At 41.6% G+C, this 24,668-nt stretch overlaps 1 protein-coding gene across 1 annotated transcript in view; it reads left to right on the top strand.

Annotated features, from left to right (window-relative positions):
* Positions 1–24,668, top strand: part of Orc1 (origin recognition complex, subunit 1) — a 39,232-nt gene that overhangs the window by 3,164 nt on the left and 11,400 nt on the right. The window contains exons 2-16 of the mRNA XM_013022291.1: positions 761–860; positions 1,379–1,506; positions 3,099–3,277; positions 4,375–4,693; positions 10,390–10,756; positions 12,264–12,368; positions 12,973–13,168; positions 15,705–15,802; positions 16,802–16,903; positions 17,234–17,405; positions 19,221–19,328; positions 19,531–19,680; positions 20,283–20,402; positions 23,248–23,417; positions 24,207–24,294. Coding sequence (XP_012877745.1) covers positions 766–860; positions 1,379–1,506; positions 3,099–3,277; positions 4,375–4,693; positions 10,390–10,756; positions 12,264–12,368; positions 12,973–13,168; positions 15,705–15,802; positions 16,802–16,903; positions 17,234–17,405; positions 19,221–19,328; positions 19,531–19,680; positions 20,283–20,402; positions 23,248–23,417; positions 24,207–24,294 — 2,397 coding nt within the window. The 5' untranslated portion in view covers positions 761–765. The remainder of the gene's footprint in view (positions 1–760; positions 861–1,378; positions 1,507–3,098; positions 3,278–4,374; positions 4,694–10,389; positions 10,757–12,263; positions 12,369–12,972; positions 13,169–15,704; positions 15,803–16,801; positions 16,904–17,233; positions 17,406–19,220; positions 19,329–19,530; positions 19,681–20,282; positions 20,403–23,247; positions 23,418–24,206; positions 24,295–24,668) is intronic.

Here is a 24,668-nt window from a genome sequence, read left to right as displayed (position 1 = left end):
CCCTTAGCTCTTCAGCTCAAGGCGAGCGCTCTACCACTTGAGCTACAGCACCACTTCCGGTTTTCTGGTGGTTTATTGGAGATAGAAGTCTCATGGTCTTTCCTGCCTGGGCTGGCTTTGTACCGAGATCCTCAGATCTCAGCCTCCTGAGTAGCTGGATTACAGGCGTGAGCCACCAGCGCCCGGCTCAGCCCCTGGTTCTTGTCTTTTTATTGCAGATTTGTATTTCTGATAGAATTGCTATATCATAGCACATATTAATTTGTTTTTAAAAATGTATTCAGGTGGCTCATGCTTGTAATACTAGGTACTCAAGAGGCTGAGATCTGAAGCTTTCAGTTCAAAGCCAGCCTGAGCAGGAAAGTGTGAGAGACTTAAAAAAATTTTTTTTTCATGTTTTTTATTTTGCCACTTTTGGCCTTTTCTGTTTATTTGGTACCGAGGAATCGAACCCAGGGCTTCATGCATGCTAGGCAAGCACTCTAACACTAAGCTACCTTCCCAGCCAAGTCTGAGAGACTCTTATCTCCAATTAACCACCAAAAAAGCTATAAGTAGAGCTGTGACTCAAGTGGTAGAGGCGTGGCCTTGAGTACAAATGCTCAGGGATAGCACCTATATTTTAAGTTCAAGCCCAAGAACTGGCGCGCGCGCACACACACACACACACAAAGCTGAGCTCACTGAAGGAAGGAACTGACTATATATTAATCTCTATCAGAGTCATTGTTATAGAAACTGAATTAAGCCTTTTTCACAGGAACCATGACGCCATACTCCACAAGGCAGAAGACCAGACAAATATACTCATGGGTTGGCAGGCCATTGTTGGATCGACAGCTTCACTACCAAACCTACAAGTGAGTGACAGGGCCCTTTGGTTGGGCTGGGAAAACAGCTTCTCTAGCTAAACTGTTAGGAAAAGGTATCTAGACAGTTTAAGTTAATGCAGATTGAGGACTGAAGGACAGTAGACATGCACTGATTATAAGAACACGGTAGCATAAATAGTCATGGGGCTAAGTTGAAGTCGGATATTAAAACCTCATAGTACGATTATGTCATCTACTTAAGATGAATTCTGTATAACTTCATGGAGACGATAAGAGATGTTGTTACTATTACCTCAGCTCAACATTTTTAGTGTTATTGGGCAGCTTTCATAGTTCATGTTAAGGTCTGTAGATTAATCACTCATGCTAAAATAATTTATTTAGTCTATGTTGTCTACTCTTGGTTTCTTAATAGGAGAGTTGGTTAGTGTGAAGAAACTAGGGAACTTTCTGATTTAAGAACACATTGCTCTGTACTCGGGGAGGATTTAAAGAACTTTTCCCACCCCAAGAATTTCCTAACATATTTCTGGTTTACTTTCTAGAGAAATAAGTATGAAAACAAGAAGCTGTCCCACTGAGATTCGCATCCAGGTTGGACAGTTTGTGTTGATTGAAGGAGATGATGATGAAAAACCTTATGTTGCTAAGTTGATCGAGTTGTTTGAAGACGGTGAGTTTGGGGCTGGAATGAAAGCCATTTCTTACTAGAAATAATTGGGATGTGGCAGGGAGAAAAGGCTGCTGTATGTTCACAGGTGCATGCAGGACATCCAATTATCACTAGCTGTTACCTCCTTCATCCAGAAACTTCTTTACTTACTGGAGCAATAGTGGGTAAAATAATTTAGGTTTTCTACTATTTTTAGTAGTGGGTAAGAATAGCTATTAAGGCAGGACTTGGGAGATGAAGCGAAAGAATGAGTTTAAGAAGAAGAGAAAAAAAATTAGTGATTTTCAGTATGAAAGGTGTTCTTTAATTTACATGAAGAAGTAAAATTGCAAAAACTTCTTTACAAGGGAGGAGAGAAATTGGATTAGGAAGATATATCATTTGGTGTTCAGTTAGGAAAACAAGTGTCTTGGTTTTACTCAGAGGAAGGAAACTTGTATATATAGTCTTGGAAAGACAGCCATTAATACAGTGCCTAGCATTTAGGAGGCTGAGGCAATATGTAACTTAGTCTATATGGTGAAAAGGAAGAAAAGGCAGTGTTTCCTAGATCAGTAAGTACAGGAAACCATGACTGCTCCAAGAACAGAGAAAATTAAAGGGAAGATGTCTCAACTCAGTGCTTACAAGCTCCCATTCAGCTTCTTCCAGGGTGCTGAACTGTAGAGGGCCCAGTAGCCCTCTGCAAATGAAGAGAGTACACAGGAAGGTGGGATTGGGGTAGAGCTCTGAAGGGGAGTGTAAGAACAAAGAGGAATTTAAAGCTAAACCAAGCTACCTCTCCCTAAGGACCTAGGAGAGGAATGGCCAGAGTTATATAGATGATCCTGTGGCACTTTCTGTGCCTAACATAAAGACTAGGTGAGCTGAATTGATAAAGAATGTTATACAATTAGAAGGGATATTTGACCAGGATGGAGAGAAACCTCATCAAACTAATATCCACTAGGTGGAGCACTACAGCAGATATGTGGACCTAGTGTACAGATTTCAGATTCCTTGTGGTTCTGTACTGGGTGGCTCTCTTGAGAGAAGAGGAAGATGGTGATGATGGTACTATGGAGTGTTTATCTTTTCATTTGGAGTTATTAATGATATGAATAATATTTAAATGATTATATGAATGATAGTAAAGCTGAAGATTACAAGTGTAGGTTTGCCTGAATCATATCAGTAGTTGCTGCTAGAATTCTTGCCAGGATGTCTTTTTTTTTTTCCTGCTGTCTTTGTAATCATTAACTTGTAAATTTTGTCCATTGATGATTTGTGATTGGACAGCATCTCACACACATTTTTCATAATTCCTTTGTCCCTTGATAAAGCCATTAAGAAGTGAAGCAACAGGAGAAGAGGGTGGTTGGAGGGTAGAGTCAGATTGTTGCTGCTTGGTCCTTTGACATTTGAAAAATTATCAGAAGTTCTTGGGGAAAAAAAGCCATAGCCCCAGTACCTACCTTATAGGGTTATGAAAATTAAAGGTAATACTTATTGAGGACTTGGTGCAGTGTCTGGTACACCAGGAGTGCTTAACAAAATGTCCTCATCTTCGAGCCTTCACATTTAATCTTCCCTTTCCTATCTAATTCTCCTAGATTCTAAACTTCATTTCAAGAAACGTGCTCGAGTACAGTGGTTTGTCCGATTCTCTGAAGTCCCTCTCTCAAAACAGCATTTGTTGGGCCGAAAGCCTCATAAACAGGAGATATTCTGGTATGACTACCCTGCTTGTAATAACAACATTAGTGCTGAGACCATCATTGGCCCTGTTGAGGTAGGTAGTGCCTTAATCTTGGGTTCTATCTTGAAGCTTACTTCTGTTTGTGTACTAAACTTCATGACCTCAGAAAAATTACTCGTTTTAATTTGCCAATGGAAGGGAATGATTTTTTTTCCTGCCATCTCTGCTTGCCTTTCTACTTTATCTCAACACCTATTTAATGAGAGCATATATGTTAGGAGCCTCCTGGAGGTAGTGACATTTGGGTTATGACCTTAGGGATGAACTGAAATTAGCAAATGTGTTAACCAGGGGGAAGTTATATTTAGAGTGGTATTGTGAGGCTGCATATGTCATGTGAAATAAAGACTTGACCTTGAGTAACTGAGTACAAAGAGTGCTAGTTGTTACAGACAAATCTGTATTAGAGGATTTTAAAATAAATCAGGATGTAATGAGTTACTATTTGTTTGAAAACTAAATACCGCTTATTCTTGGAGCAACTTTAGGCTTCCAAAGTGGGATTTGATTGAAATGAAAAATGTGGCATTAGGGTGATTAAGGTGCCTGGTTTAAGAGTTGAGCAGAAAGACTTAGATGTGATATGACTATGGTAATTTTTCTCTGGGTTAAACGAGTGACTGAGGGAAAAGCAGATGTAGAAGTTGAAGCCACAGGATGGATAGATTTGGCAGGGCAAAGAGAGCAAACCTTTAGCCAGAGCACAACGGTGGAAATGAACAGAACTATAAAAACCAAGCTTGGCCAATGAGAGCAATGAGGTGGGCTGAATTTATACGACATTGAAAAATCAGTTTCAATCATCTTGGTGTAAAAGGGATCTATCATTAACTATTGAGCATGTTTAAAGAAGTTTTTGTGTGAGATTTTAGTCTAATTATGTAGAATAAATAGAAATGAAAACAGTGTAGTGTATAGGAAAATCTAGAAATAATCTAAGAATGAGATGATGTGTATGTAAATAAGGATGATAGTAGGAATTAAGAAACAAAGGTAGAAAACATTTAAAAGAGTGAAATAAAAGGAATAATTTTCTTTACATTTCATTAACATCTTAAGCTATTAATAAGTGATAATCTTGGCTTAATTTGTCTTCATCTCCCTTTTCATTTATACTTCCTAAATTCAAGATAGTGGCATTAGCGGCAGATGAAATGTTCCCTGTGGATCTCAAACACGAGAAGACACTGTTTGTAAAACTGTCTTGGAATGAAAAGAATTTTAAACCACTGTCTTTAGAACTACTTGCAGAGTTAAAGAAACTACAAAGAGTTAACTCTATATGCCAGAAACCCCTGGAAGCTAAGACTATGACACAAGAAAGTCCTTCTTTGACCACTGCAGAACATGTGGTCAAAAGGATTGAATCAAGTCATTCTTCCTCCAAATCTCGCCAAACTCCCACTCATCCTGTCACCCCCAATGCAAGGAAAAGGCTGGAGCTTAACGGTAAGTATGGAATAAATTACAGTGAGCAATACTGGATTGAAGGATACAGTTAAATATTTGTTTGGCAAGCTGGGCATCAGTAGCTCAGGCCTGTAATCCTAGCTACTCATTAGGCTGAGATCTGAGGATCAGGGTTTGAAACCAGACCAGAGAGGAAAATCTGTGAGACGCTTTTTCTTTTTCTTTTTTTCTTTTTGCCAGTCCTGGGGCTTGAACTCAAGGCCTGGGTACTGTCCCTGATCTCCTTTTTTGCTTAAGGTTAGTGATCTACCACTCGATCCACAGTGCCACTTCCAACTTTTTCTGGGCTGGCTTTGAACCACAATCCTCAGATCTCAGCCTCCTGAGTAGCTAGGATTATAGGCTTGAGCCACCAGTGCCCAGCTGTGAGATTTGTATCTCCAATAACTACTCAGAAAAAGCCAGAAGTGGCATTGTGCTATCCTTGGGTAAAAAAGAATCTCAAGGATAGCACCCAGGCCTTGAGTTCAAGTACCAGGACCAACAATAACAACAAAGAGAGAGAGAGAGAGAGAGAAATATTCATGTGACAGTATTGAGTTAGTATAGCAGTGGGCTAGGTATTGGTTGGATAGGCAGTGAAATATATAGAGAATTAGTTTTGTCATTTTAAAGTAGCATTAAAACCATTTGTTAGATTGGAGATATAGCTCCAGTGGTGGAACTCCAACAGTTAGAAAGCCAAGCTCAGGACCAACACGAAGAACATTAACATGAATTTGCAAACATTACCATCATCTTCAAATTTGTGCTCATTAAACCATAATACCTGATCCCTCTTCTTCTCCCCATCCTTTGGAAATCACCATTCTCTTTGTTGTAATGAATTTGACTAATCCCTAGTGACTGATTCATTTTACTTACTGTAATGTATTTGAGGTTCTTCTGAGTTAATACCTTGTATTATAATTTTTTTGGGGGGGTCCAGTCGTGGGGCCTAAACTCTGGGCCTGGGCACTGTCCCTCAGGTCTTCAGGTCAAGGCTAGCGCTCTACCACTTGAGCCACAGCACCACTTCTGGCTTTTTTTCTTTTTGCTTATGTGGTGCTGAGGAATCGAACCCAGGGCCTCATGCATGCAAGGCAAGCGCTCTACCACTGAGCCACTTCCCCAGCCCTATAATTTATTTTTAATGGTACTAGAGTTTGAACTGATGCTCTACCAATTGAGCCCCTCAGCCAGTTTCTTTTTTGTTGGGTATTTTCAAGGTATGGTTCTCACTTTATATTACCTGGGATTGCCTGGACTTTGACCCTGCTATTTGTATTTCCCTTTGTTGCTGGGATGACAGGCACACACCTCTGTTTTTCATTTTTAAAGAACTGCAATATTGTTTTACATAGTGGCTGAATCATTTTACATTCTCGTTAGCAGTGTACAAGGGTTCCAGTTCCTCTTATGTCCTCGTCAATGTAAATTTTAATTTTTTGAAGTAGTATCTACCCTTATAATATTAATTGGTAGCTCTTTGTGGTGGGCTCTTCTCTGTGGGGGGGGGCGGGAGGACTGGGGTTTGAACTCAGGGCCTCTTTCTCTCATTTGGCTCTTCCACTTGAGGCTGATACTACCACTTGAGCCATGACTCCACTTTTAGATTTTTGTTAATTGGAGATTAGGACTTTCTTGCCTAGGCTGGCATCAATCCACAGTCCTCAGATCTCAACCGCCTGAGAGCAGTTAGGATTATAGGGAGCCACCAGCACCTGGCTTTTTCTTTTTTAAAGATTAAAGTTAGCAACTCTCCCATCCATTTTTTCCCATATCCTCTAGTCTCTGTTAACTATCATTCTGTTGGGTTGGTTTTGGTTTTGGTTGTGGGACTTGAACTCTGGGCCTGGGCGCTGTCCCTTAGCTCTTTGGCTCAAGGTGAGTGCTCTACCACTTGAGCCACAGCACCACTTCTGGTTTTCTGGTGGTTTATTGGAGCTAAAGTGTGGGCTGGCTTTGAGTTGAGATCCTCAGATCTCAGTCCCCTGAGTAGCTAGGATTACAGGCGTGAGCCACCAGCACCTAGCTGGTAACTTTCATTCTATGCTCTACCTCTATTTTTTAAAAATTCTACATATATAGCTAAGAGCAGGGGCTGGGAAGGTGACTTAGTGGTAGAATGCTTGCCTCGCATACATGAGGCCCTGGGTTTGATTTCTCAGCACCACATAAACAGAAAAAGCCGAAAGTGGGCGCTGTGGCTCAAGTGGTAGAGCATTAGTCTTGAGCTGAAGAGCTCAGAAGAGCCCAGAGTTCAGGCCCCATGACGGACCAAAAAAAAACCCCTGATTTTATGTTGTGATTTATTTGATTTATGATGTGGTTTTGATTTGCATTTTTCTAATAGTGATGTGAAGTTCTAAATCAGCTCTTTCTTCAAGAGCCCTACTATAGGAATAACATTGCTTTTTGATCCCAGAGAAGAACCATGAAATAGATACATTTAAAAATTCTCAGTCATACTAACAATTCTAATCCTAACTATAGGGTGCTTCCATAGTCCATAATTATATCAGTTCTTCAAGAGGAATGCTTCTTCTCAGGAGTAATATTGATAGACATAGAATTGTTCCACAATTACCAGAAGTCAACTCACTAGGTTTATATGTGATTATCCCTGTAGGATATATTCCACAGACTGAGGAAAGTTACTTAGAGTAGTTGTCTTTCTCTTGAAAATAAATTATTATCAATAGTGTACAGTTTGTATTTGTATTCAATTTTGTTTTAAAACAGTTTTACTAAATAAAAAATATTGTTGGATGCCAGTGGCTCATGCCTGTAATCCTAGCTACTCAGGAGGCTGAGATCTGAGGATCACATTTGGAAGCCAGCACAGGCAGAAAAATCTGTATGACTCTTTTCTCCAATTAACCATCAGAAAACCAGAAGTGGAGCTGTGGTTAAAAGTGGTAGAGTCCTAGCCTTGAGTGAAAAAGCTCAGGGATAGCACCCAGGCCCTAAGTTCAAGCCCCATAACTCACAAAAAAAAAATTAAACAGGTATACTCACTGAAACTACTCCCTCAAGGCTTATGTGGTGCTGAGGAATCGAACCTAGGTCCTCATGCATGCAAGGCAAGCATTCTACCACTGAGCCACCTTCACAGCCCAGTGTTTCATGTTTTAAGACCATAAAATCCAATCTAGATGACATTAAAGTCATTGAGCTATAACTTATATACTGTAGCATTTCCCTTTTTAGTGTTCCAAATTCTTGGAACTAGAAGTGTTTTGGATTTTGAAATATTTGCATATTCATGATCAGATTTTCCAAAGATAGGACCAAGTCTAAACACCAAATTCACTTAGACACTTAGCCTGAGCCAGGCACCGGCACCAGGCATCCTGAGCCAGGCTCATGCCTATAGTACTTGCTACTCAGAAGGCTGAGATCTGAGGATCATGGTTCAAAGCCAGCCCAGGCAGGAAAGTCTGAGACTTGTATCTCCAGTTAAGCACCAAAAAAACCCTAGCAGAGTTATGGCTCAAATGGTATAGCTCTAGCCTTGAGCAAAAAGTCTCAGGAACAGCGCCCAATCCCTGAATTCAAGTCCAAGGACTGTCACAAAAGTAATGAGTAAATAAACCTAGTCTGAAGATAATTTCATATGATCATAATGTACCATATCTTCACTTTGACTGTGATCCTTTACATGGTTCAGGCATGGAACTTGTCAGTAATAGTTTCATGTTAGTGTTCAAAAACTCAAAATTTGTAGCATTTTGTAATTGGGGATATCAGATTACAGATACTGAGCCTATATTCTGTGAGCCTTTACAAGTACATAGATTACATAACCACCATTATATCAAGACTAGAAAAGATTCACTCTGGACTATGATTATTCTCCCCTTTGTAATCAGCCTACTCCGTACATCCCTCCCCCCAACTCCTGATACCCAATGATATGTTTTGTCGTTTTTATTTTTTGAAATGTCAAAAAGTTGGAGTCACAGTCTGTGGGTGTGAGTCTCCTTTTACTTAACAGCATGAAACTTGCCTTATTGTCACATATGTGGCTACTTTTATTGTAGGGTATGCTCCATTGTATGGATTTATTGTAGCATTTCCAGTCCCAGAAAAAGTATACCTAGTTGGGGATGATTATGAATAAAGCCACTTTAATGATTCATACACAGGCTCTTTGAGTGCTGGATGCCTTTGTCCCACATATCCATGCATGGCTCAAGTGAATTCTTTGCTCAAGCTTTCTTCCCCCTAACTGTCTGCCATCTCTTCTTTGTTCTCCTTACTTGTCCTTCTCTCTTCATTTTCCCTGCTTAGTTTTGACCTTTTTCTCAAACTGTTTTCATTAGTCCTTCAGTGTTCTTGGGAACTTATTTCACATTGTAGATACTTGTGCCTGTCACCTCAAACCAGTTCCTTATGGGATGAGGGCCAAGATTGAGTCTCATTTACCATTCAGCTTTTGTTGACCTGGTACATGCTTTAGCCTTTTTGTTTTCTTTTTTGCAGTTGGGTTTTTCTTTTAGGGCCTCAGGCAGGTGTTCTACTACTTGATATATATACACACACAGAGCTCTTTTTTGCTGCCTCAGACTGCAGTCCTACCACGATTGTAGCTATAAAACACCATGCTCACCATGTTTTTGTTTTTTTATCTTTTTAATTTTTTTAAACTGTTACTATAAAGGTGATATACAGAGAGGTACAGTTATATAAATCAGGTAAAGAGTACTTTATTTATTTATTGACCATATAACCCCTTCTTTGCTCTCTCAGCTTTTTCTTCTCTTTGGTTTATCATGAGGCTTGAACTCAGGGCCTGGGCACTGTCTCTGAGCTTTTTCACTAAGGCTAGCACTCTACCTTTTTTTTTTTTTTCCCCTTTTCGGTTGTGGGGCTTGAACTCTGTGCTTGGGCGCTTTCCTTGCGTTCTTCAGCTCAAAGCGAGTGCTCTACTGCTTGAGCCACAGTGCCACTTCCGATTTTCTAGTGATTTATTGGAGATAAGAGTCTCAGAAACTTTCCTGCTCGGGCTAGCTTTGAACCACGATCCTCAGATCTCAGCCTTCTGAGTATCTAGGATTACAGGTGTGAGCCACCAGCAACCAGCCACTCTACCATTTTTGAGCCACAGCTCCACTTCCAGTTTTCTGGTGGTTAATTGGAAATAAGAATCTCATGGAGCTGGGCGCCAGTGGCTCACGCCTGTAATCCTAGCTACTCAGGAGGCTGAGATCTGAGGATCATGGTTCAAAGCCAGCCCTGGCAGGAAAAGTCCATGAGACTCTTATCTCCAATAAACCACTAGAAAGCTGGAAGTGGCGCTGTGGCTTAAGCGGTAGATTTCGCGCTCACCTTGAGCTGAAGAGCACAGTGACCGCGCCCACGCCCAGAGTTCAAGCCCCATGACTGACCAAAAAAAAAACTCATGGACTTTCCTGACCAGGCTGGCTTTGAATGGTGAGTCTTAGATCTCAGCCTCCTGAATAGCTATGATTACAGGCGTGAGCTACCAGTGCCCAGCTGCTTTGCTCTTTTAATAGCTCAATTATATCTGTGAGTGCAGGGCTGGGCTATAACTTTAGTTATGAGTATACTTCTGATGAGATGAAGGGCTAGAGTATAACTTTAGTTATGAGTATAGCTCTGACGAGATTGGGAATGTGTATATTGCTTTGTACAAATTCCCTCACTATCTATGATGTTTCTTGTCTTAGATTGTCCCAGGACACCTAACACTAGGATATCCCAGCAGACTTCATGTGTTGCCTTGGGTTCTCCAGGAAGGACTAAAAGAAAAGCAGTTTTCCTTGAGTCTACCTCACCTTATAAGAAGTCTCAGCTGGATGGAGTCAAGGCTTCATCTCCAGTGCTTAAAGTCCCAGGAAAAACTGGAGAGGTTCCATACTTTTGTGCTGAGGATGACAAAAAGTCTTCATCTGAATGTCAAATGACCCTAAGAACCCGAGTCCCCACTCTGAAAATCATGGAGACTGAGGAAAGCTCACTTAGCCCTGTCAGAAGAAATAAGAGATCTTCAGTGGTGCCTTCTGTGATTCTGAAACCAGGAAAGATCGAAAAGAGGTGACTAGACACTTGACCCTGTCCACAGAGCAATTTGAGGTCTTTCAGAAAAGACTTGACTCACAGAATCCCTCAGGGGCTTTTCCAAACGCAGATTTCTGAGCCGTTGCTATAGCTAATGGATGCAGCTCAAGACATTGGCACTAGGAATCTGTATTTTGACATGTTCTGGATAATTCTTAGCTATCATTTACAATAACAATAACACTTAGCTATCATTTGAGGACTGTTGCTATAGAATGTTTTTTCCTAAACCTGCATTGCTTGTGGTTCGGTATTTCATTAGTTTCTGCAGCTAGAAAAGATTTTGAGAGAGTATGCTAGGCACATAGCACCTTGAGCACATCCTCAGGCAGTTCCCCCCAACATACACTTTTTTTTTTTCAGGTTGATGGTGGGGTTTGAACTCTGGGCCTGTGTGCTGTCCCTCAGCTCTTCAGGTCAAGGCTACTTGAGCCACAGTGCCAGTTCCAGTTTTCTGATGGTTAATTGGAGATGAGAGTTTCACAGACTTTCCTGCCAGGGCTGGCTTTAACCTGCGATTTTCAGATCTCAGCCTCCTGAGTAGCTAGGGTTACAGATGTGAGCCACCAGCGCCTGGCCCACTTCTTTTTTTGTTTGAAACAGGGTCTCACCAAGTTGCCCAGGCTAGTCTCAAACTTGTGAGAATCACCAACCTTCCCAAGTAGTTTTTAAAAGTCAGTTGGCTATTTTTTGTTCTGTTATTTTTTTAATATATAGCTAATCTAAAATATAGTAAAAGAATAAACTTAGCAATTTATGCTAGATAATTTTTTGTTTTCCAGTACTATGGTTTGATCTCAAGGTCTTAGGATTGCCAGGCAAGTGCCCTATCACCTGAGCCACATATCTAGCCCTTCTTGTTCTTTATAATTTTCAAATAGAGTCTTACATTTTTGGCAGGTTGGATAGCACTCCTCCTATTTATGCATAGCTGGTATATGTATGCACTGGGACGCCAATTTTTTATTGGTGAAGATGATATCTTGACCTTTTTGCCTGACTCACCTCCAACCAAGATCCTCTTGATCTCTGCCACCCAAGTAGCTAGGATTACAAGTATGAGCCACCTTGCTGGAGGACAGTAGATAATATTAGTAACAAGCTATAGAAATAAAAACGTAACAAGGTAGAAATTACATACTTCAGCATTTGCTAAATAGAAACTTCTGAGTATATATCTGCATTTCTGTTAACCTTGAGTCTGTTCTGGTAGAAAGTGAATTTATATATAAATCAGAAATTCGTATCAGGAACTCTGAAACTAGTATATTCTGGTTTATAGTTATGAGTTTAATTTAAATGATGAGTTTTAGGCAAACTTTGATCTTTGGGTCTGAGTCAAGCTGCCCTTACAATTTTGTATCAAAATATGCTTAACTCTTTCCAAGGTAGGTGTAAAAAGAGTAAGAGCTATTGGGGCCATAGTAATGTCTTCCAGTACCTGCTGTAGATCTTTTTATAACCTTACTGGGGTATCTTGCAGGGAGGCAAAAGAGCCAGAAGCTGGCAGTGAAGCTACCATCACTTCTCATCGTATCCACAGGAAGAGTGCTCTCTTAACCTTGAGCCGGATTAGGCAGCACCTTTGGTAAGACTGCCCTTTGACAGGCAAAACAACTTTGCTATCATCCATGGTAACTATAGTTAAGACTGTCCCCTGGCAGGCAGAGTAGCCTTGCTGTCATCTTTATTTAGTAACTACAGTCTATCTTTTAATGACTCTTCTGTTGTTTGATTTTTGCTAATCCATTGAAACTTCAGCTTTTACCAGGCATGTCTGGAATTGCTGTTTCATATAGATGTTGTATTTTGAAATGTATGAGTGTTTTCTTGGGTTTATGTAGCTCCCCTGTCCCCATAGCCATTATTCCCAAGATTGGTGGGATGCTTAAAAGAATTAATTTTTATTTTCATAAACCTAGATTTAAGATTTTGGCTTTTGTATTTTGTGAGCATAGGGAAGACACTTAACCTTTCTAAGTCTTTATTTCTTCTGTATAAAATAGGAATAATAATATATGTGTCTGTCACAAGCCTGTTGAGTTTAATGAGATAATAATACCCTTAATAGAGTGTCTCAGAAACAGGTGTCCAAGAAGTAAACAAATGCTACAGTCCACACTGACCTTTATAGAGGCCTTATTTAGGTTTGAAACACAAATGCCAAAACATAATATGTCCCCACTATTCAGGCTTCTAGAAGATAAGAAAGGTGACCAAGAGGAGGAAGAGTTCATGCCAAAAGCAGAGGTCTCAGACTTGAGCAGTGAGGAGGAAGACACTTCCACCCCATCCCTTCCAAGGCGGAATCCCCAACGCCAGTCCAGGATTTTGCAGCCCTCCTTAAGTCCATCCATGCAGACGCCCTCCAAAACACCAAAAAAACCTGTATGTTTCCTTTACTTTTGTTTTCCAATAAAGTATCCCTCTTCTAAAGGATAGGAATGCTATTATCAAAAAGCAAACAAAAAGCTGAATTCTGAGCGTAGTTTTATTATGGTCAAAACCATTCCTCCTGGAATGTTCACATAACAGACCTAAGTGAACTTGAGGACTAAAAATCCAGGCCTGGGTGTTTTGTTTTGGTGGAGATCATGTCTTTGATATATCCCAAGAACTTGAGAGCTTTCTACTTCAATATTAAGTATTAGAATCCTGAGATTCCAGACATGTGCCACCACACTAGGCTCAAAGGATGATTTTTTTTAGTTCAGGCTCCTTTGAAGGTATAGTCACATGGCCAAGAGCCAGGCTTCCTGAGGGAAATGTAAAATTGGTTCCTGGTTCATCCCATTGGATGAATGAGAAATGCGGGGTACATTGGTACTTACTTGTATGTGAGTAGATGGAAGGAAGAGAGAAATAGGTGTTTTTTTTGTTTTTTGTTTTTTTGTTGGTTGTGGGGCTTGAACTCTGGGCCTGGGCGCTGTCCCTCAGCTCTTCAGCTCAAGGCAAGTGCTCTGCCACTTGAGCCACAGTGCCACTTCTGGTTTTCTGAGTGGTTTGTTGGAGATAAGAGTCTCACGGACTTTCCTTGCCTGGGCTAGCTTTGAACTCAGCCTCCTGAGTAGCTAGGATTATAGACGTGAGCCTCTGAGGCCCAGCTAATAGGTGTGTTTTTTACCTCCTGTGGAAATATAGCAAGACATTTAAAAAAAAATTAAGGAAGCAGGGTGCCTGTGGCTAATACCTGTAATCCTAGCTACTCAGGCGGTTGAGATCTGAGGATCATGGTTCAAAGCCAGCCCGAGCAGGAAAGTCCATGAGACTCTGGTAAACCTCTCAGAAAAAGCTGAAAGTGGCTCTCTGGCTCAAGTGGTAGAGTGTTAGCCTTGAAGAGGCTCAGGGACAATACCCAAGCCCTGAGTTCAAGCCCCAGGACTGGCTCAAAATAAAAATTGTGTGTGTGTGTGTGTGTGTGTGTGTGTGTGTGTGAGAGAGAGAGAGAGAGAGAGAATCTTCATGTGAGCATTTGAAACATTTAGGACATAATTTGAAAATGAAACTAAGTTCTAAATAAGAAAATACCAAGAACCCAGGGTTCTTGATTGTATTGTTCCTTTTCTGTTTTCTTCAAATTAATTGATATAAAGCCTTCAGTCATCTAGAGTGTTTTCTGCTTGAGGAAAGCTTGAGAAATAGTTATCACTGGTCATTATAAAGAAAATAAAACAGGAATAAACTCACTCTAGCCAGTAGCAAGGAAGAAACCTGAGCAGTGACTAGGGGTTTGGAGTGTAAGTATTTGGCCAGAGCCAGGCTCTCCTGGCTCATGCCTATAATCCTAGCTACTCAGAAGGCTGAGATCTGAGGATCATGGCTCAAAGCCAGCCCGGGCAGGAAAGTCCATGAGACTCTTACCTCCAATAAGCCACCAGAAAACTGAAAATGACGCAATGGCTCAAGTGGTAGAGCACTCACTTTGAACTGAAGAGCTGGGAGACAGTGCCCAGACCAGAGTTCAAGCCCCACAACCAACAACAACAAAAAAGAATTTGGTCAGATTTCTCCATATATTGTGACATAAATTGTGAGTGTCAGGCAAAGCTTGACCATATTTTCAAATAAAGTTACTGAAAGGTTTTAGGAATTTACACCTCGTTTTGTATGCTCTCTTTAGGTGTGTGTTGTGTGTAGGTCCTGGGACTTGAACTCAGGGCCTGGATGCTGTGTGTGTGTGTGTCTGTCTGTGTGTGTGTGTGTCTGTCTGTGTGTGTGTGTGTGTGTGTCTGTGTGTGTGTCTGTGTGTGTGTGTCTGTGTGTGTGTCTGTGTGTGTCTATGTGTGTCTGTGTGTGTGTCTATGTGTGTCTGTGTATGTGTGTGTGTGTGTCTGTGTGTGTGTGTGTCTGTCTGTGTGTGTGTGTGTGTGTCTATGTGTGTCCTGGGACTTGAACTCAGGGCCTGGATGCTGTCCCTGTGCTTTTTTTGCTCAAGGCTAGCACTTTATCATGGAGCTCCAGTTCTACTTTCAGCCTTTTTGGTGGTCTCATTTTGAACAGTGACCTCCTTAGTAGCTAGGATCACAAGTGTGAGCTACTAGCACCCAGTTTAGTTCAGGATTTTTAATAACTTCTTTCCAGGTAATACATTACTTGTGGATAATACAAGTGCTAGAGATTAGCTTAGTGGTAGAGTGCTTGCTTGATAAGAGAGAGGTCCTAGGTTCATCCCCAAGCACCACCATAATATTTAATCCATATTTGTCATTCTTTCCTCACATTGTCCCCAAATCCTATACTCTGTGTAAGTTAGAAAAGAGAAATGTATGTGGACCATGAACAAAAATGTATGTGTGATATGAGGTAGAAAGGGGGGACACATGATACTTCATATAGATGGGAAATAAGATATTGATTGCCTCTTTTGCCTTCAATCGTGTTCTGCTTTGTTTTTCCTTCTGAGTCATGTTCTCTTTGAGTACAGGTGAAGCCTAGAACACCACGTCATGCCACTCCCCAGATCCGCAGTCGAAACCTGGCTGCCCAGGAGCCAGCCAGTGTGCTGGAGGAGGCCCGGCTGAGGTAGTGCTGCTCTTCAACCTCATTCAGATAGGCACGAGTGATGGACACTCCACTTTCTTTATTAAGATGGTAGAGGAGGGCATGTGTAGTCACTGATGTTCATGATAAAGGAAAAAAGTGTTTAGAAAGAATCCTGTAGGGCTGGGAAGGTGGCTCAGTGGTAGAGCGCTTGCCTTGCATGCATGAGGCCCTGGGTTCGATTCCTCAGCACCACATAAGCAGGGGGAAAAAAGCCAGAAGTGGTGCTGTGGCTCAAATGGTAGGGTGCTCTACTTGAGCTGAAGAGCTGAGGGACAGCACCCAGGCCCAGAATTTAGGCCCCAGGACTGGACCCAAAAAAAAAAAAAAAAGAATCCTGTAAGCCAAGGTCTGCCTGAATTAACATAGACAGCCACTGTCTTCTAAGGCATGGAAGGTGATTAATTAGGACAGTGCCTATGGGCTATGATCCCCTTTAGACTACATGGGGACTTTTCCAAAGTACAAAGGCTTAGATCCTGTCAGAAATTAAGTGAACTGAAAATTTGTAGGGTGTAATCCACTTTAATAACTTGTCTAGAGAAAGGGAGGCTAAGGATTGAGACTAACTAGAGTTTTAAGAATAAAGGCATTTGTGCTAGAATCATGTAGAAACACACAACTTTTCCATTTTATTTGTTTTGGTGGTGTGTGAGATTGAACTTGGCCTTTTGCTTACTAGGAAGGTGCTCTACCACTTTACCCCTAGCCTTTTTGCATTTATACCTGGGCCCTCCTGGACACTGATCGTTCTATAGCTGAAATGGCAGGCACATGCCACCAGGCCCAGCTGTTGGTTAAAATGGGGTCTTCTTACTTTTTTTGGTAAGGGACAGCCTGCAATCATGATTTTCCTGATCTTGACCTGAGTATCAAGTATTATTTATGGGAGCCATTGTGCCCAGGCTCTGTTTTATTTTTTAGTAGATTATATAGAGCTTCTAAAGTCTTCCTTTTCTTCCTATTGATTACCAACTGTAGGCTCCATGTTTCTGCTGTGCCTGAGTCTCTTCCCTGCAGGGAACAGGAATTTCAAGATATTTATAACTTCGTGGAGAGCAAACTCCTTGACCGTACTGGAGGGTGAGTCATGCTGGGGCAGGAGGGTAGTTTGGGGAAGAGTCCCCTTCTTACTCAGTGGAAGGTAGACAAAACCAGTGCTGAAGCCTGCAGCTTCTAAGAGAGCTTTTGCTGCCAAAGTAATTTCGCAGGAGTAGGAATTCTGGCTTCAAGAAAAAGTGTAATTTTTAGGGGTATTCAGTTTGTGTACAGACTTGCTTGTAGGTACTATTTTGACCAGCTTCTAAAGATCGTCTTTACTATCCCTACCTCCACCTGTTATGGGTTTCTGTCTTTCCTGGTGTGGTATGGCTGGCATGGACTTAGCCCACAGGTCTTCTATCCTTGCTCTAGGTGCATGTACATCTCTGGGGTTCCAGGGACAGGGAAAACTGCCACTGTACATGAAGTGATTCGTTGTCTGAAGCAGGCAGCCCAAACAGATGATGTTCCTTCCTTTCAATATGTTGAGGTCAATGGCATGAAGCTGACAGAGCCCCACCAAGTCTATGTGCAAATCTTGCAGGTATGCAAGTATGGGTTTTGGGGAAATGCATGTTCTTTAGTTTTGTTTTGTTTTTTTGGTTGGTAGTGGGGCTTGAACTCAGGGCCTAGGTTCTATCCCTGAGCTTTTTCACTCAAGGCTAACACTCTGCCACTTTGTGCCACAGCACCATTTCCAGTTTTCTGGACTTTCCTTCCTGTGCTGGCTGGTTTTGAGATACAATCCTCTCGGGTCTCAGCCTTGTGAGTAGCTAGGATTATAGGTGTGAAGCACCAGCACCTGCCTTTAAAAAAAAATTATCTTACATGAGTTACACAGAGGGGAATTTCATTGTTACATTTTCACACATTTATAACATACTCTAATCAGTCTTTCTCCATCTATCATTCTCTCTTCCCTCCTTACCAAAAGAATTTGAACAGGTTTCCTTATTCTGTTTTCATAGTCACCAACAATATATTTTGGCCATATTTGTCCTCTTTCAAAATATATTTCAAACCGGGCATTGGTGGCTCACGCCTATATACTTGAGCACTATCCTTGAGCCAAAAGCTTATGGACAGTGCCCAGGTCCTGAGTTGAAGGGGAAAAAATGTATTTCAAAATTATTTACCTTGTTTTTCTTTTAGTCCTTCCTCCTTCTCTGTGTCTTGTAAGTAGTCTCTCAGATAGATTTATTTTTGTTTTGTTTTGTTTTTTGGGTCCGGTCGTAGGGCCTGAACTCTGGGCCTGGGCGCTGTCCCTCAGCTCTTCAGCTCAAGGCTAGCACTCTACCACTTGAGCCACAGCGCCACTTCCAGCTTTTTTCTTTTTGCTTATGTGGTGCTGAGGAATCGAACCCAGGGCCTCGAGCATGCAAGGCCAGCGCTCTACCACTGAGCCACCTTCCCAGCCCCTCTCAGATAGATTTGTATTTTGTATTTTTCCACATATATAATCATATAAATGAATATAAATATGGACATGTCCCTAAATGTGTGTCTTAGATCTAGCTTCCATGTATGAGTGAAAACATGGTATTTTTGATATTTGAACTTGTCATACCTCACTCTTAACAATTGCATCTATTTTCCTGCCAATATGATCTTACTTTTCTTTAGGAAACTACATTTTCTTGGAGGCACATGCAAAGGAAAGCTTTAATTTGTTATTTTACACATTTATAGGATACCAGGATTGTCCTTATGCAATGGTGGCAAGAAAGGCAGGAAGCCAGCACTTGCTAACATGGCAATGACTGCTAGTTCAGGAACCCCTATGAAATAACCTCATGAAAGTAACCCCTATGAAATAAGGGTTAAAAGACACCCTGTGTATCAAACATTTTTTTTTTTTGGTCGGTCATGGGACTTGAACTCTGGGCTTGGGCACTGTTCCTGCACTCTTGAGCTCAAGGCGAGAGCTCTACTGCTTGAGTCACAGCGCCACTTCCAGTTTTCTAGTGGTTTTTATTGGAGATAAGAGTCTCACAGATTCCTGCCTGGGCTGGTTTTGAACCACAATCCTCAGATCTCAGCCTCCTGAGTAGCTAGGATTACAGGCATGAGCCACCGGCACCTGGCTTTTTTTTTTTTTTTTTCCTCTTGGCAGTACTAGGTTTGAACTCAGAGCCTTATACTTGCTAGGCAGGGCCTGTACCACTTGAGCTGCACCCCAGCCCTTCTTTGGTGCCTTCTCCTTTCCGCACAGCTTGAGGTTAAGGTTAAGACTAGAGTGGAGGCATATTATAGGACATGGAACTCCTCCGAGTAAATAGCTTCTTCCTTTTGTAGATCGTACCTTAAGCCCAGAGGAGTAAAATCTTTACCATTTAAAACTGCTTCTCTCCCAATACAGAAGCTGACAGGCCAGAAGGTAACAGCTAACCATGCTGCAGAACTGCTGGCAAAGCGATTCTGTACCCGAGGATCCTCCCGGGAAACCACCGTCCTGCTTGTAGATGAGGTGAGGTTCCCCTGGGAGCCTGGAGAAAGACTGACCAGTACTCCACTTTGCTATCCTAGGAGAAAGTAGTGGGTGGGAGGAAATGCTGCCTCCCCATTCATCAACTTTGTTGATTGGTGGGGTGACCTGGGCAGCTTGTGCAACTTTAAAGCAGCAGTGTTCTGGCTCTTACTGATCTTAAATCTCTTCTCATCTCTGGCAGCTTGACCTTCTGTGGACTCACAAACAAGATGTACTGTATAATCTTTTTGACTGGCCCACTCACAAGGAGGCTCGGCTGGTGGTTCTGACCATTGCTAACACCATGGATCTGCCAGAAAGGATCCTGATGAACCGAGTGTCCAGCCGATTGGTAGGTTCTAGGCAGTAAGTTGTCCATAAGATAGGCCAGGGCATCCTGCAAATACAGAAATGTAGAAAAGCAAGAACTATGTTTCTGCCATGCTAATAATTTCTAAGCACCTATCACCTTTTACAAGTAGAGCAGTGAGCCAGGCAGATTTGGTCTGCTCTCATAGGCTTGTAATTTGGCAGGAAGATAGGGGCTATACATAAAGTCCTTCTACCCATGTTAATTAGAGCACTCTGCTTCTGTTAACTTCCAGTTAATTCTAATAAAAGGGGCTTTTTTGGGGGGAGGGGGTGTCGGTCATGGGGCTTGGAAATAAGAGTCACACAGATTTTCCTGCCTGAGTTGGCTTTGAACCGTAATCCTCAGATATCAGCCTCCTGAGTGGCTAAAAGGTGCTTAAGCAAATAAAAAAGCTCTACTGCCCTATTTACCACTGACCATTGTCAGTGACTGCGAGCATGTAGCTGTACTGTAAATTTTAAGCAATATGTATGTTGTTACATGGAATTTGGGAATCAGGTGTGGGGAAGTATGTGTGAAATTTCACCTAGACAAATCAATAGGCATTCAGTGAAGTTCTTCCTTTGTTCTTGGCTCCCCAGGGTCTTACTAGGATGTCCTTCCAGCCTTATACACACAACCAGCTGAAGCAAATCCTTGTGTCCCGGCTCAAGCATATAAAGGCCTTTGAGGATGATGCCATGCAGCTGGTAGCCAGGAAGGTAGGTTATATTCAGGTTTCCCTAGTTGTACCCATAACCAGTCAGGAAGCCTTGTTATAAGTATGTTCTCCAGGTCTATCAGCTGCACTGGACATTGATGTGAACTAAGCAACTCAAGGGCAGTGATGAGAGGGAGGGAATGAAAGAGAAAGAGGGAACAGCTTACACTAAGCAAAAGGAAAGAAATGGACATATCACCAGATTTGGAAGAAATAGTTGTCAAAGTTTGTAGAGTTCACAAGCCTTTTTGTTGTTGTTGTTGTTGGTGGTGGTGGTGGTGGTGGTCATGGGCTTGAACTCAGTGTCTGGGCACTGTCTCTGAGCTTTTCTGTTCAAGGCTAGCATTCTACCTCTGAGCCACAGCACCACTTCCAGAGTTCACAAGCTTTATGAACTATGATAATGACAATTTGCCTTGTGAAGGTTAAAATGTATTGGTGACTTTAGCTAAGTATCACTATCACACAGTACTGTGAAGTTGATGTAATCACTTAATCTCAATAAAGAAATTAAAAAAAAAGAAGCATATACAAAAAAAATGTTCTCCAAGTGCCACTGGAGTCTCAAATGATAGATATAAAAATAAAGAATTGTCTTAGCAAGGCAAAATTTACTTTTGCAGAAGGGTGCACCACCAGCCAGAAATCTAGCAAACAAGCACACAGAATAGACAAGCTGCCCCCCTCTGCTCAGATTGGTTGAGTTCAGGTTCATAAGGTGACCATTAAGACTTTGAAATAAGATAATCTCAAAACATAGCCATTCTCTGAGGTGTGTCTTCTGAGGTATGTCTTAATTCCATTTTGGAAAAACCAGTTTAAGACAAAACCTCCAATAAACCACCAGAAAACCAGAAGTGGTGCTGTGGCTCAAGTGGTAGAGCACTAGCCTTGAGCTGAAGAGCTGAGGGACAGTGCCCAGACCCAGAGTTCAAGCCCCAGGACTGACCAAAAAAAAAAAAATTTCCTTATCCCAAATTAGTTCCTCTTCATAAACAAGAGCCTAGCCACTGGGCTAAAGCAGGAACTTTTAAGCAACATACTTTGATAGAAAAGACAGTTTTTTCTCACAGCCTTTTTCTGGTAACCTGTTAGGCTTGAGATCCTGGCTGTTCTGGGAATGGAGAGAACTTTTAAGAAGTCTTAGAAGAATAAATACCTTCTTATTGTGTGATTACTTAGAAGACCACACATATTGTGAGCTTGTGTATAAAATAATATTAATTGATACAGGAGCAAACTGTCTAGTTGAGTGTATAGCATAGTCAAGGAGACAGATTTGATTTGAATTCTATTCGTAACACTTAGATATGTGGATAGTTATAGGAAAGTTATATATCTTGAGCTTAAGTTTTCATCTCTGAAAAATAGTAGTATTAATAATTACCTCATGGTTAGTTTTTGTGAAAATCAGATGGGATCATGTCCATAATGTGCCTGAGGAGAAACACTCCAGGGTATGTGTAGATTTTGATACCTTCATCTCCAGGCTCAAAAGTGCCAGCTAAGTATCCATTACAGACTATTCTGAGGCTGCTCAGGAATAAAGTTGCTACCAAGTATTTTAGCACTTAGAAGACTTACACATTTTTTTTCTAGTTTCCTCTTGCTTGAAACCATCTAAATCCTAAGTGCTCCAGCAGCACATGCTGCTTTACTGCTTTGAGCCTGCTCCTAAATGAGATACTGGGTCACGGGTGAGCTAGTATGGACCTGTCTCTACACTTTGCTTTTACAGAGGGAAATCCTGGATGTTACCTCTAATCCTCCTTTGCATAGAATTTTTCATTTTCATTGTCATGCATTATCTTTTTTTATTTTTCTTTATTTTTTGGGTTGGTCATGGGGCTTTGAACTCAGGGCCTAAGAGCTATCCCTGAGCTTTTTTACTCAAGGCTAGTGCTATATGCCACTTTGGGCCAAAGCAATTTTCTGGAGGTAATTGGAGATAAGAGTTCCTTAGACTTTCCTGCGTGGGCTGCTTCAAACTTTAATCTCAGATCTCAGCCTCAGATCTCAGCCTCTGGAGTAGCTAGGATTACAGGTTTGAGCCACTGGCATGTCTTTTTTTTTTCTTGGTCAGTCATGGGGCCTGAACTCTGGGCTTGGGGACTGTCCCTTAGCTCTTGAGCTCAAGGTTAGCAGTCTACTACTTGAACCACACACCATTTCTGGCTTTTTCTGCTTATGTGGTGCTGAGGAATTGAACCCAGGGCCTATGCATGTGAGACAAGCACTCTACCACTGAGCCACCTGCCCAGCCCTTAAAGAGTTCTTTTGCTTCTCTGGCTCTTTTTTTTTTTTAGATTTTATTTTGGACCAGCCTATTTATTTGAGGTAGTCTTTTCCCATTTTCCTCCAAGATTCTTTGTGTTTGCTTTTGATTTCTATCTTACATTATGGGAAACTTTCCTTGGATGTCCTAGCTGTCTGTAAAAGTGGAGGTTAAGAATCTGATTGGAGCTGGGCATAGGAGACCTGCAGTCCTGAAGATCTGGGAGACTGGGCTGGAGGATCACTTGAGCACAGAGAGCCCTTGTGCTTCCAGATGGTTCAGCAGTGATGTTAGGTCAAGAATCTCTTTTCAGACTTAATATCCTGAGTAATAAATAAATCTGAGAATTTCTGCCTTTTCCATTGTGGAGTTACCTGTAAAAGCAAGACAAGGTTTGGATTCAGAGTGGAATCCTGCAATGATATAATAATTTCTCCTTAGGCTTCCACAAGGTTCCCTTGCGTATTCTCAGCACAGCCTTCCTTTTTAGCTGAACACAGGATCTATTGGTTCTCCCCTGGACTGAGATGGCAAGGATACCCCAGGAATAAAGCATTCCAATCTATTGTAGGTGGCAGCACTCTCGGGAGATGCACGGCGCTGCCTAGACATCTGCCGTCGTGCTACAGAGATCTGCGAGCTCGACCACCAGAAGAATGACTCTCCAGGCCTGGTTACCGTGGCCCACTTAATGAAGGCTGTGGATGAGATGTTTTCGTCATCATTCATCACCGCAATCAAGTAAGATACTCTGCTCCCAGCACTTTCTTGGGAGACTTTGGCAAAATACTTCCCTTTCTGATTATTATTAACAATTTCGTTGTTAATAATCCTATTAACAATTTCAGCTTGCATTTACTGGACGCAGTTACTTTTCTTTGGGGCAAATATCTTCAGGGAGATAGTGACGCACACTTGGGATAACAAGCAAATACTGCCACTGACAGAAGGATACACTAGAGGAGTTGAGTGAGTAAAAACTCTACTCATACAGAAAGGACATACTGCTCTGCTTCTATCACTGCATGGTACTCTTTTTACAAAATCAAGGGCATGGATTTTTTTTTTTTTTTTGTCAGTCATGGGGTTTGAACTCTGGACCTGGGCACCGTCCCTCAGCTCTTAGCTCAAGGCCAGTACTCTACCACTTGAGTCACAGTGCTACTTCTGATTTTCTGGTGGTTTACTGGAGATAAGAGGCTCATAACTTTCTTGTCTGAGCTGTCTTTGAACTGTTATCCTCAGATCTTAGCCTCCTGAGTAGCTAGGATTACAGGCACCCGGCTGGGTGATATTTTTGAGGTGTTCGTATACTCCCATATGTAAATAGTTGTTGTTTCCCTTGATTCTAAAGTGGCATTTTTCTACATCAGCTTGATAATTGAAGGGCAAGGGAAGAATCCTGTCAAATAATATAGAAAGTGTTTCCTAGTGCTTTCACTCCTCTAAAGACATAGAATGTGTTTTTTCTTTTCTTTGGGCTAGTAGTGCAACTTCTACATGAATTTGTATCTTCTTTTTTCCTTTAAGAAATGCCTCTGTCCTGGAACAAGGCTTCCTGAGAGCCATCCTTGCAGAGTTCCGGCAATCAGGACTGGAAGAAGCAACATTTCAACAGGTAATCCTAGATATTGACCTTGAGCTTTTAAAATAGAATCAATAGAAATTTCAATAAATTTATAATCATTTGTCTTTTTTTTGTGCCATCCTGAATATGCTAAAAATATATCAGGCCAACATCTTTTTATATGATTTTTAATTTTTTTTCTTTCTTTTTAGCTTACATAGAGTAATTATAGATAGCTGGGCGCTGGTGGCTCACGCCTGTAATCCTAGCTACTCAGGAGGCTGAGATCTGAGGATCACGGTTCAAAGCCAGCCCTGGCAAGAAAAACTGTGAGACTCCTATCTCCAATAAACCACCAGAAAACCGGAAGTGGCGCTGTAGCTCAAGTGGTAGAGCGCTCGCCTTGAGCTGAAGAGCTGTCTACA

The sequence above is a fragment of the Dipodomys ordii genome, unplaced genomic scaffold (assembly GCF_000151885.1).
Source record: "Dipodomys ordii isolate 6190 unplaced genomic scaffold, Dord_2.0 Scaffold61, whole genome shotgun sequence".
Taxonomy (NCBI): Eukaryota; Metazoa; Chordata; class Mammalia; order Rodentia; family Heteromyidae; genus Dipodomys; species Dipodomys ordii.
This window is presented reverse-complemented; position numbering and strand designations above follow the sequence as displayed.